This window comes from Ranitomeya variabilis, chromosome 5 (genome assembly GCF_051348905.1).
Source record: "Ranitomeya variabilis isolate aRanVar5 chromosome 5, aRanVar5.hap1, whole genome shotgun sequence".
Classification (NCBI taxonomy): domain Eukaryota; kingdom Metazoa; phylum Chordata; class Amphibia; order Anura; family Dendrobatidae; genus Ranitomeya; species Ranitomeya variabilis.
The window spans coordinates 275,672,167-275,686,106 of record NC_135236.1 but is presented as its reverse complement, the minus strand read 5'-3'; the positions used below and the strand labels follow the sequence as shown (position 1 = coordinate 275,686,106).

Sequence of the window (13,940 nt, the reverse complement as noted above, 5' to 3'; positions counted from 1 at the left end):
TTTCTCTTAAGTATCGGCACACGTGACCGCCGGCAGCAGTAGGAAGGCTCCGGCTGACACTGCGCGCTACTGAAGAGGAATGGATACTCACCACTCTCTGCGATGAATGGTCCCGGTGAGTATTCCGGCAGTTGCTGGCACCGGAGCAGAACACTGCGAGGGATAGGAGGAAGGTAAGTGTAATGTTTTGGTTTTTTATAATCTTTTCTGATGGGGCCAATCATACCAGAATGCCAGAAAGAAATGAATATTCATTGCCCTCCACGCCCATGGGCATGGAATGCAGTGCATATTCATTTCTCTTTAGCAGCGAGGACAGGAGTTAGCCGGAGCCACCGGATCCAGCCTCCTGTGACCCGATGCTCCGCCGAAACGGCTCCCCCACCTCAGCCCATACATCCAGACTATAAGACGCACCCCTCATTTTCCTCCACATTTTGGGAGGAAAAAAGTGTGTCTTATAGTCCAAAAAATACGGTATATACTGATGTTATATTTTTCTCAATCAGAAGTCTTTTTTGTCTTGTACTTGGAAAAAAAATGTTTTTTTCAGTGTTGTTGATAAGATTTTCATAATTCTTGGTCAGCGTGTCCATTTTTTACCATTACTGATATTCTCACATTCAAACATGTAAAAAATGACAACATATGGCCTGCATACAAATTGCATCCATATGCTGTCTGTGATTTTCAAGGACTCATGCTTATAAGTTTTTGATCGCAGTTACGGATCAAAATCATCAATACAAGTCTGCATGATTTTTTTTTTGCAGATACTTGGTTAACCAACAAAAAAAACAAAAAACCCACATACTGAAAAGTAGACTATATTAGACTATATTATATTCATGAAAACACAGAACATGCACATGAAAATATGGATGTCTGAATAAGGCCTTATTGCAATCCTGCCGGTTAGAGAACTGCTAAAAAGTGATTTGTACACAACATAACTATTCGTCTATTAGGACGCACTCGGTGATCGGTGTGAAAGGGATTGTGTAAACTAACTACTGGAACAGAAAATTTGCTAATATATCACCAAAAATACATTTAATATAAAGACATGATTTAGACCATTTCATATTCTGACAAGTCACTTTTAAGAATTGCTTTTGCATCAGAAATTTCTTAAACTGAGTATCTAAATATTCAACTGAATGGGACTTTGTGGCATAAAACATATACTTTTCTGCAAGTTCCTGAATGGGACAGTAACAAATCTCTGAGACAAAATCTATAGCAAGTGGATGAACACTTACAAGGGACCTTTTACCTTGAGCAATCACCTAATGGCTTCATGAAATCCAATCGGCAAATCCTTTAATAACTTCTTTAGACAGGCCAACCATATTTTTATGCACCCAGGACGATTGTTTATATGAAAATCATATTGCCAGCAGCACTTGTCCTGCTTAAATAGGAAATGTAAATGTGCTGCCGAGAACAATCATTTTTAAGCTTGCATAAATATAATTTCACCAGACGAACAAACATTTTTGCTCGTTCTTAAAATTATTGGCCAGTTGGCAATCGCCTGACAAACACTCATTCCCAATTATTGGCCTGTCTAAATGGGCCTTTCAAGTACTGCAAAAGCTTGGTCCAGCACACAGGAGTAGTTGCTGCTTACACGGTATTAGAACCACTTCTTTACAATAGGGGAAGTAATTCCGATAACCTACAGGACACTCACAGATGCTCTTGAGGTTGTGAAGAGAATGCTTCCTCCTAAGAAGTCCGCATTCTGTAAATTAAGTGAGCTTTTGGTATGTCATGGTGTGCTCGCTGAAATAACAATGAACCCAGCACCTCAGTAGATGGTCAGGCTTTTCAGAAGACAATCCAATTTACCTACCTTGCAGGGGGCTTGCTATAAGATACTTATAAGTGTATTGTGGCTCCCTCTCAAAGTTAAGGCCCCGTCACACATAGCGACCCTGAAGCGATACAGACAACGATGCCGATCGCTGCAGTGTCGCTGTTTAGTCGCTGTGTGGTCGCTGGAGAGCTGTCACACAGACCGCTCTCCAGCGACCAACGATGCCGAGGTCCCCGGGTAACCAGGGTAAACATCGGGTTACTAAGCGCAGGGCCGCGCTTAGTAACCCGATGTTTACCCTGGTTACCAGTGTAAAATGTAAAATAACAAACAGTACATACTCACCTTCGTGTCCCCCGGCGTCCGCTTCCTGCACTGACTGAGCGCCGGCCCTAACAGCAGAGCGGTGACGTCACCGCTGTGTTGTGCTTTCACTTTACGGCCGGCACTCAGTAAGTGCGGGAAGCAGACGGCGGGGGACCTGACGGACACCGGAATGTGAGTATGTACTGTTTGTTTGTTTTTACATTTACGATGGTAACCAGGGTAAACATCGGGTTACTAAGCGCGGCCCTGCGCTTAGTAACCCGATGTTTACCCACCCTGGTTACCAGTGAAGACATCGCTGAATCCGTGTCACACACACCGATTCAGCGATGTCAGCGGGACCTCAACGACCAAAAAAAGGTCCAGGCCATTCCGACACGACCAGCGATCTCGCAGCAGGGGCCTGGTCGCTGCTACGTGTCAAACATAGCGAGATCGCTACTGAGGTCGCTGTTGCGTCACAAAACTTGTGACTCAGCAGCGATCTCGCTAGCGACCTCGCTTAGTGTGACGGGGGCTTTAGTGCATTGCCATCCATTGTCAAGGTGAAAAAGAGAATGAAAATCAAATAGAGAAACTGATCTTCATCAGTGGCTCAGCATATTTCTGTCAATTTTCTATCTAACATAGTCAACCATTACAGAAACAACAACTTATCAATATTTGAAAAAAAAAAGCTAACAAGCATCTGCTAATTAGCCTAAATGTCTAATTACATGCCAATTAGACATTTAACGACTGTATACAGTATAGGTTTTCTTCCAATGCTGGAAATAAGCAACACAGCTCTCACTTTTTCCCCATTTCAGGTTCACTTAGACCCATGAATGGTTTAAAGGTGTTGCCCATTACTAGGATAAACCATTCAAGATCTAAATGTTTGCCCCGCCCCCCGAATAAAAAAAACAAACTATACTCACATCCCAATCAGCGCTGGCGTCACCTTTCCCACCTTTGGACATATTGACCATGAAGAGGAAGTCCCAGCTGCATCTGCTCTCTCACTTCCTCTTCATGTTCAATTTGACAGGAGGTGGGGACAGTGACGCCAGCACTGATTGGCCACAGGGGTCACGTGTCACAGCAACAACAAAGAAGATTCGGGGAGAGTGAGTGCAGACACCACGTGAACGGTGCCAGCACAAGAGGTGAATGTAGGCTTTTTTTTATTTTATCGGGGCCAAAAATGGGGTATGAGAAGAAGTTGTCCAAGCAGTGGACAACTTCTTTTAGTGTATGGAAAACCATGACATAGTTAAAGAACGGTTATAGCATAAAAAATATACATAAATGTATCCAGTCTTTATTTTAGCCACTCTGTCGTACAGGGACATCATACTAGACCATACACTATTCCTGCTTCGGAGGAAAAATAACTCAATGATATGGCATGCAAAGGAGCACAACCATCCAGACATACACCACGAGCAAAAACCTGAATACTATGTATGTATAAACTTTAATTTTGTACAAAGGTACTATCTTGGCCCATACATTTCTATGGGTGTCATTTTAAAGACCTATAATGCAGCTATTGTATAAGGGCCCTAGTTGAATATATATAGAGAGTTACACTATACTCCCTCTTAAACTTCTCGCACACAAATTGCAAAAATAGTCAACAAAACCCACAGATTATAGTGGGATCGGTCAACCATTTAATGTGTATGGGGCCTCCCAACATATTATGTTTAAGCAGCAGGTGGTCAGAATTCGATTGCCAGATCCTTTTGTTAAGCAGAGAGATTAGCTGTTGCAAAATGATTCTGGCAGTGGCCAGAGAAAATAAATATAGTTAAGATTCCAAGCTATGCTCACCTCATGCAGCAATGCTGGCGTTGCTATTCCCGGAGGGTTATGTGACCGCTGCAGCCAATCATTGGTCGCTGAAAACTGCAGCCCATCAATACTCTATCAGACCAAACGTCAACTAAGGAAATCGCAAAGACTGCAGCCCATCAACAGCAGCTGATTGATTGCAGTGGTCAAGTGATACATTGTTACAAGACCCACCGGGAATAGCAGAACAGCATATCGCTGGAACGGCGCAGCTGTAGGAGGGGAGTATAGATTTTATTTTCAATTTGGGGCCCTGAAGTGATTAAGCAGGGGTTGTCCAGTAATGGATGAACCTTTCAAACAGTTATACAATATCTTACCTTCTTTCCAATTAGTTTCTTGCGCAGAAATTCTCTGGCCTCAAACATATATGGAATGTCATAGAGAGGACGGAGCTTCTTGTTTTTATCCTGCCGGGAAATAAAGGTTGATAAGCTAATCAAAATGTGCACAACGTAACACACAAAACTGTTAACTGCTAAAGAGGAGAAAGGGTTCTTAAGATGGAATCTATCAGCAGGATTTTATAACCCAAACTATTTATATGAGCATGTAGCGGTTTCAAATAGATATCCAATAATACTTTTACATGGCCAGTCTGTTCTTTGGTTACTTAGAAAACAGTGTTTGAATTATTCTGTAAATGTTTATGGTATTTCTGCAGCTTTGGTCACTCCAGGTCTATTCACAGCCCACAGCCCCCTCCTCCTCCTGCTGACAGCCTCTATGGTGTGTGACTTCAGGAAAAGAAGTTGTCAGTTAAGCAGGAGGACGTGGCTCCGAGCAGGGGAATAGAGCTGGAGTGACACTATACCATAGCCATCTATATATCAAGTCAAATGTTGATTTCTCAGTAACTCAGAAAATGCTTCTTCTATCCTTTGATATGTTAAATTATAATAGATTATAATATAATAGATTAATATTAATTAATAATAGACTTATTGCCACTTTTCATCCATGATGCTTTAAAAAAAAAAAAAAAACACGACATGTCTGAGTTTTGCATGGCCAGACAGATATAAAGATATATATAGGATATAATGGGTACGTGTTGTATACGTGAAAAACACGGATAGAACACGTACGTGCAACACGGACGTCTGAATGAGGCCTTATGTATTATCTGCAAATAGTTCACTGATCAAATCTAAAAAAAACTAACCAATATCTATTTCCAAGTTATAACAGTATGGTATAATGACATAAATATCATGATTTCTCAGGAGTTACAAGGTTCTGCATATTTAATTTTGATTCATGCAAAACCAAATGACACTTCATAGTTCTATAAAAGTACCTCACTTCATAAAAACACGGAATATATGTAATGTACGTTTTTTAAAACATGCTAATAAGGTAACAGGAAAGTGCATACAAAAACTATCATGGGGATGGATTTAGTCTCAATCAACAAGGACTTTTAAAGATGGAAGAGAAATGTCTTTCATTACATGTTCCAAGGCTTTGGATGTCCAGAAATAATGAATTTTTCCAGCAATAAATCAGTTTCCTGTGTCAGGCATTCTCAAAATAACATCTTGTTTGTAACCTTTACAATACTGGAAAAAGACTCGCTTAAGCCAATTTCCAGCAATTCTTTTATTTTAGAAAGGGTCACTGTATGAGTCATCAACATGCCAATGGCTTTAAAAGGTGGTCAAATGAAATGCTTTCTAGTGGTCTTAAATTATAATGTGGTAGAGACTAAAGACTAACACTAAAAAAAAAATCATTCAAATTCAGTATAATAAACGGGTTTTCTTTCATATTTAAAATGTAAAAGAAAACGAATATGCGGCTTTATACATTAGATATGCAAATTGTCTTCATAGAGGAAGAGAACTAGAACTAGTGCCACCTATTGGAAGTAGCAATCCCAAAAGTCAATTCTGACCCTTTAACAAGCCTTGTCACATGACTTAGGATAATAGCCAAGCCAGAATCTCAATTTGCAGACACTGTGTTTCGGGGTACTGCCCCTCGTCAGTGCAAAGTGGAGATCTGGTTTGGCTTTTATCCTAAGTCATGTGACAAGGCTCGTTAAAGGGTCGACATTGACTTGTAGGATTGCTACTTCCAATAGGTGGCACAAGAGTTCTAGTCCTCTTCCTCTCTGAAGAGACAATTTGCGTATTTCCCAGAGGAGCATTCCGGCTTTAAGTCTCCTCATCTTGGCATGCTTAACATGTCAATTGCCGCAAAGAGAAACGATACTTTTTGGATACATTAGGTATGATATCTCCAGCTGCCCATGGAACACTGAAAAGTCACATTTAAAACTTTAAAATGGTCACTGGTGATTCAACAAGCTCTGGAAGAGTACAAGCTAATGTAAGAAACTTTGTAATGTATATTAGTCAGAGAAATATGCTTCTTTCTACACTTATGAGCTTTTATTTCTCCTCCCCTCCGGCCTCATCAGCTCCTTCACTCTGAAAAACAGCTGAAATCTGAATTGGCCAATGCAAGAGAGACAGCAAGTATAACTTAATTATCAAGTTATAGCTACAATTGATAAATATGGAAAGGGAACGCAGAAGACTTTGGAAGACTAGGGAGAGGCTCTGACACAGACACCCAAACCCTGCAGCTGCTTCAAGCAGAAAATTTATCTCACTTCAGGGCTGGATTCACAGCTACATTGCTCAGAATTGCTGTATAATATCAACCATACTGCTAACAAAAGCTTAAAGGAAACCTGTTACCAGTTTTGTCATGTATCAACTAAAACTATCACTTTATTTAGAGCCTGTACTGCATTCCCTAAATCGTTATATAACCCCCTGTATGCCCCCAAAACCTTTTAAAGTTATCAAGCGCTGTATGTTAATCCTGTTTGTCCAGTCCGAGAAGCATCCATTCTGGGCTATTCACCCCTCCTCCCAGCTGCTGCTCGCTGTCATCCTGCTTTAATTGATGTGGTTGATGCCTTCTGTATCATCCACATAGGCGAAATCCCAAGCCTGAGCAGGTAAATAGTGGTCTTGTGCCTGTGCACTATGCTCTGCAGAAGGCGTCATCCAAATCAATCAATGCAAGAGGACAGGGAGCAACAGCTGGGAATAGGGGTAAAGAGCCCAGAATGGATGCCTCTGGGACCAGACAGGCAGGATTATCATACAGCGCGGGAGAACTTTAAAAGGTTTTCGGGAGGTATACAGGGGGATATATAACTATTTATGAATTGTCGCAAAGGTGATGAGTAAGGTAATAGTTTTAGTTGACACATGACAAAACTGGTGATAGGTTCCCTTTAAACCACATTAACTTAGTGCAGCTAGATTCAGTGGTAGCATTCCTCAACAGAGTACCCACCACTTACAGTAATTTATATAAAAATACCCCTAGGCTTTAATCATACACGGTACCGACTACCAAAAGCAAAGCATGATCACAGAGCAGTGCCCCTAGAGACATTATGTGTAACCTTCGTTGTAAGACTTGACGTTTTAAGATTTCCTTGCCAAAGGAATGTGAACAGATTTTTGTATATTTATCACAACACCCAGGGCGCATCTGGACATCTTGTGCTACCTAGTAATGTAATAGTGACATTTCTTAGACACTTTCTTAAGAGCTCCAGCACACAGCAAACTCTCCGCCATCAGTATGATTAATAAACAAAACCGGCAAAAGCTTTAGAAAAAATAAGGGAAAAAAGCCCATAGGATATTTCTTATTCAGAGGAAACAAACTGTTTGAAACAGATGATACCATTACATCACAGAAAGAGCATTACAAGCTGGCTTGGAGCCATTAACACAGGGAGGACATGATCAGGATCCCACAGAAAGGAAAGCAGGATTTTCATGCAACTTAAGTATATTCTATGGTAGAACACTTGAAACCAGCAGCCAGCTTTACAAATGGCATTTCATTTTGTCTGCCTCAGACAGAGCTCAATTTGCAGGTTTGTTCTAGTGCCAAAAATGATGTTATTTTTATGTTGTTGGTTTTTTTTTTTTGCTGCAGATGAGACAGGTCTTTCTCAATGGATTATGCATGAAATTAATTACTGCTAAATAGCTTGTATTTTCCACACTGCAGAAAAAAAAAAGTAAATGATTCATATTTTCCATTTTGATAGCGAGAGACAAATGCATACAGCTAGAGCCTCGCCCTCTTGAAGAAGAGAAAATTAACGTGACCTAACTGCTCAACATCCTTGCTGATGAATCTGGAATACATGAAGTTGTAAGAAACAGCTGTCGAGTGAGTTTTTTCTCCAGTGGCCAGTTCTCATGGACTTCTCACTGTGGCCACCATAGCCATCATCTTACCACCTAAAGGTTATGCCAACAAGGTTTTTTTTTTTTTTTTAGCAGATTATGCTCCAAAATTCACATTAAAAACAGATCTAGTACTCTTAATACACCTCCAGTTGATTTCAGTGGACGTGGTACTGGTTTCCAGGAGAAGAAAGCAAAAAGCATACCAACTTTCGAGGCGCCTCTGCTTGAAAATATTTTAAAAAAAAAGCTTCAGATTCGACTTAGGAATCAACGTCTTTTATAAAAAAAACAAAACTCTCAGCCACAAAAACTGTGCTGAAATGTACACACAGTTTTTCCATGAATTTTCCAGACCCCAAAAAAAACAAACCAGAAAACTATTTGAACATACTCTTAAAATGTTTTATATAAAAAAACGCAGGTAAATTACCATGCTGTTTAAATATGAAAAGAATAAAGGTTTTTGCAGTTAAATTTTTGCATTCTTCACTTCCAACTACTTCACATAGCTGGTTTTCCTGCTGCATCTGATAGCAAAAAGATCTTAGATAGTGGGGAACAATGTTCTGTCTCCCCACCTTCTCGCAGTGCCAGTAGTACCAGCATGATGGATGAGGTAATACAAATCAAATCAAAGCGTCATGAGGAGTAAAAAGCAACAGAGTCTTCATGAAAAGTAGACTGATTCAGTACAACCTGGCGGAGTAGGAAAACGCACACAAGGTAAGCTCGAAGGTTTAGAAGGAATCTGTCACGGACTCTGTATGTGTACAAACAGAAACAATTGCATACAGATTTTGCAGAGGGAGAATAAACACAATCCTAAGTATCAGCAACTAATAGCACAAGCAAAAACATACTTAGTGGCCTATACAAGGCAAGAAAAAAAAGAAGGTAATTCCGGGAATGAATCTGTGCAGACACATAAGATGATGGACACATAAACCCCATATCTGGCATGTATGAGGCTACATTCACAAGATCATGCTAAATTCGGTGAAAAATGTATAGCACATGGACCCAGTGTGCATTCAGTTTTCCCTCACTCCAATGGAATACTAGAACCATAGAATGCTAGATTGGAAGGGACCCCCAGGGTTACAGTGTCCAACCCCCTGCTCAATGCACGATTCAATAAACCATCTCAGAATGATGTCTGTTCAGCCTGTTTGAAGACTTCCATTGAAACAGAACTTGCCACCTCCCTTGGTAGCCTGTTCCACTCATTGATCACCCTCACTGTCAAAATGTTTTTTCTAATATTTAATCTGTATCTTCTCGGTTTCAGTTTCATTCCATTGCTTCTAGTGTTTGCATGTGCAAATGAAAATAAGGATGATCCCTCTATACTGTGACATCTCTTCAGATATTTTTAAACAGCTATTACCGTATATACTAGAGTATAAGCCGACCCGAGTATAAGCCGACCCCCCCTAATTTTGCCACAAAAAACTGGGAAAACTTAATGACTCGAGTATAAGCCTAGGGTGGGAAATGCAGCAGCTACCGGTAAATGTCAAAAGTAAAAATAGATACCAATAAAAGTAAAATTAATTGAGACATCAGTAGGTTAAGTGTTTTTGAATATCCATATTGAATCAGGAGCCCCATATAATGCTCCATACAGTTCATGATGGGTCCATAAGATTTTCCATATTAAAATATGCCCCATATAATCATGCATAAAGGTTAATAATGGCCCCATAAGATGCTCCATAGACACATTTGTCCAATATAATGCTGCACAAACGTTAATTATGGCCCCATAAGATGCTCCAAAAAGATATTTGTCCCATATAGTGCTGCACAAACGTTATGGCCCCATACAGACACTTGCCCCATATAGTGCTGCATAAACGTTATGGCCCCATACAGATACTTGCCCCATATAGTGCTGCACAAACATTATGGCCCCACACAGACACTTGCCCCATATAATGCTGCACAAATGTTATGGCCCCATAAGATACTCCATACAGACATTTGCCCCATATAGTGCTGCACAAACGTTATGGCCCCATAAGATACTCCATACAGACACTTGCCCCATATAGTGCTGCACAAACGTTATGGCCCCATACAGACACTTGCCCCATATAGTGCTGCACAAACGTTATGGCCCCATACAGACACTTGCCCCATAAAGTGCTGCACAAACGTTATAGCCCCATAAGATGCTCCATACAGACACTTGCTCCATTTGCTGTGATTAAAAAAATCACATACTCACCTCTCAGTCACTCAGGCCCCCGGCCCTTGCTATATTCACCTGCTCCCCGTTCTGGGCGCCGCACCATCTTCAGCGTCTTCTGCACTGACGTTCAGGCAGAGGGCGCGCACTAACCACATCACCGCGCCCTCTGACCTGAGCGTCACTGCAGAAGACGCTGAAGACGGAGCGTCGCCCGGAACGGGCAGCAGGTGAATATCGCGCAGCGCTCCCTTTCCCATTATACTTACCTGCTCCTGGCACTGTGCAGTCCGTGCTTCCTGGCGCCACAGCGTCTTCCTGTACTGAGCGGTCACCGTTACCGCTCATTACAGTAATGAATATGTGGCTCCACCCCTATGGGAGGTGGAGCCGCATATTCATTACTGTAATGAGCGGTACCATGTGATCGCTCAGTGCAGGAAGAAGCTGGGGCGCTGGGAAGCCAGGGACCGTGCCAGGAGCAGGTGAGTATTATGAGACAATCCCCGCTCCCCCTCCCCTCCCCTGCTGACCCCTGGGTATGACTCGAGTATAAGCCGAGAGGGGGACTTTCAGAACAAAAAAATGGGCTGAAAATCTCGGCTTATACTCGAGTATATACGGTAAGTCTCCTCTTAGCCTTTTTTTGCAAGCTAAGCATTTCCAGATCCTTTCCTCATAGGACATAGTTTGCAGTCCACCTACCATCATGGTAGCTTTTCTCTAAACTTGCTCTAGTCTCTCGGTGATTTTTTTTTTTTTTAATGCAGAGCCCAGAAATGGACACAATATTCCTGATGAGGTCTGACCAAGGAGTAGCAGAGGGGGATAATTACTTCACGTGATCTAGACTCTATGCTTCTCTTAATACATTTCCTTTTTCACTGATGCATCACACTGTTGACTCATGTGCAGTCTGTAATCTATAAGTATGCCCATCTTTTTCGCACAGACTGTTGATTCATTCGGTTCCTTCCATTCTGTAAATGTAACTTTCACTTTTCTTGCCCAGATGTACAATCTCGCATTTCTCCCTTTTAAATACCACTCTATTTGTATTTGTTACCACTCTTCAACCTTATCTAGATCCTTCTGAAATCTCTTTCAGTCTTCTCTAGTGTTATTAGCCATCCCTCCTAGCTTTATGTACTCTTCAAAGTTGATTAGTTTACCTTCAGTTCCCTTATCTAGATCATTTATAAAAATGTTGAACACTGGGGTCTGGACAGAGCCTTGAGGTACCCCACTTGAGACACTATTCCAATTGGATGTGCAACCATTTATTACCACTCTTTCAGTACGATCGCTGAGCCAGTTATAAATCCACTTAACCGCAGCCTGGTCAGTCCCATACTTGATCATTTTTTTCTATTAGGATAGTATGAGATACTTTTTCAAATGCTTTGCTGAAGTCGAAATATACTATATTTACCGCATTTCCCTGATTCACCCAGTCAGCAATTCCAACATAGAAGAAAATTAGATTAGTCTTGCATGACTTACTTGTTTGCTACAAACCCATGCTGGCTATGGTTAATTACCGTATTCTTATCCAAGTACTTACATACATGCAGTTTATTAATTTTCTAATAGATCTTTCCTGTTATAAAAGTAAAAATCACTGGCATGTCATTCCCTGGCTCCATCTTCTTTCCTGTTTTGAAGATAGGGCAAATGTTGTCCATATTTCTTATAGAATTTAACCCACAATCATAGTCCAAAATACAAAAGGGCATAGAGTTTTTTCAGACAAGCGCGTGGTTGTGAATAGCTTAAGTGACAGTGAGGTCGGTGAGTTGTAGGTTTATTTTTTTTGTGAAATCACAGTCTGAAACTAAGAGCAAGCTACAGGGTATCATAGAGCAGGGATTGGGAACGTTTTTGTTCCTTACAAGGCAAGGTCCTTTCCTCCAGCACCCAGGCAAGATAAAAGGACTCCCCAGTGCTCAGATCAGTAGCCCATTTTGCTGGCTGCTAGCCCTTTACTTCATCCTTACACTTCAAGCATAAACAGTGTTAACTACTTAACTCCATAGTGCATGCAACGAAGAACAAGGTCCTGACACTGGACAGTGCCAGAGTCGGTCCTGACACTGGACAGTGCCAGAGTCAAGAAGTTCTTTGTGTGCACAATCGAATGTCTCCAATGTGATTTATGTATACCAACCACAGTGCCTCTACAATGGGGAAAATAAGTATTTGATACACTGCAAGTTTTCCCACCTACAAAGAATGAAGAGGCCTGTAATTTTTATCGTAAGTACACATCAACTGTGAGAGACAGAATGTAAACATATAAACTAGAAAATCACATTGCACGATTTTTAAATAATTAAATTGCATTTTATTGCATGAAATACGTATTTGATCACCTACCAACCAGCAAGAATTTTGGCTCTCACAGACCTGTTAGTTTTTCTTTAAAAAGACCTCCTACTCTGCACTCATTACCTATATTAATGGCCAGTTTGAACTTGTTACCTGTATAAAACAAACCTATCCACACACTCAATCAATCACATGCCAACCTCGCCACCATAGCCAATACCAAAAAGCTGTCTAATGACAAAATTGTAGACCTGCACAAGACTGTGATGGACTTGAGGAAAATAGGAAAGCAGCTTGTTGAGAAGACAACTGTTGGCACAATTATTGGAAAATGGAAAAACACAAGATGACTGTCAATCGGTCTGAGGCTCCATGCAGGATCTCGCCTTGTAGGGTAGGGATGATTCTGAGAAAGGTCAGGAATCAGCCCAGAAATACACGGGAGGACATGATCAATTGTGAAGCATGGTGGGGACAATTTCATACTTTGGAAGTGCTTTTCAGCAAAGGGGACAGGATGACTGCACCATATTGAAGGGACGATGGATGAGGTCAAGGATGGTATGATTTTGCCCAACAACCTCCCTAAGTCAGTAAGAGCTTTGAAGATGGGTCATGGCTGGGTCTTCCAGCATAACAATGACCTGAAACACACAGCCAGGGCAACTAATGAGTGGCTCCGTAAGAAGCATTTCAAGGTCCTGGAGTGGCTTAGTCAGTCTCCAGACCTGAACCCAATAGAAAATCTTTGGAGGGAGGTAAAACTCAATGTTGCCCAGCGACAGATAAATTCTGAAAGATCTGGAGAAGATCTGTATGGAGGAGTGGGTCAAAATCCCTGCTTAACTAGAGGAACTAAATACTAACTACAGGAAACGTCTGACCTTTGTAATTGCAAACAAAGGGTTCTATACAAAATATTAAGCTCTTATTTTCTATTGTATCATATACTAACTTCATGCAATAAAATGCAAATTAATTATACATATATAATATACATTTGTGTACTGAGTAAATCACTGCTGTGAGTTCATTACAAAACTTATCATAAAGAGTCGACTGTGCTCCAGACCTACGTATATCTGGAAAAGCAGTTACGAGAAGCATGATCATCAATACCACCTAACATCACATATCAAATCAAAGAAAAGCAGTTCCAGCCATCACATTAGAGATAAGTTAATTGTTTAACCAAATT

General features: G+C 40.9%; 1 protein-coding gene and 1 long non-coding RNA gene across 3 annotated transcripts in view; one reads left to right on the top strand and one right to left on the bottom strand.

Annotated features, from left to right (window-relative positions):
• Nucleotides 1–8,683, top strand: part of LOC143775803 (uncharacterized) — a 287,434-nt gene extending 278,751 nt beyond the window's left edge. Inside the window, exons 2-3 of the long non-coding RNA XR_013215710.1 lie at nt 3,478–3,595; nt 8,079–8,683. This is a non-coding gene — a long non-coding RNA (uncharacterized LOC143775803). The remainder of the gene's footprint in view (nt 1–3,477; nt 3,596–8,078) is intronic.
• The window catches only part of SND1 (staphylococcal nuclease and tudor domain containing 1), a 1,031,482-nt gene that overhangs the window by 740,092 nt on the left and 277,450 nt on the right, over nt 1–13,940 (bottom strand). The window contains exon 11 of one of the 2 annotated variants that reach the window (XM_077264371.1): nt 4,309–4,398. In XM_077264371.1, coding sequence (XP_077120486.1) covers nt 4,309–4,398 — 90 coding nt within the window. Of the gene's footprint in view, nt 1–4,308; nt 4,403–13,940 lie in introns of both variants that reach the window. The other variant, XM_077264369.1, reaches the window with a different exon arrangement.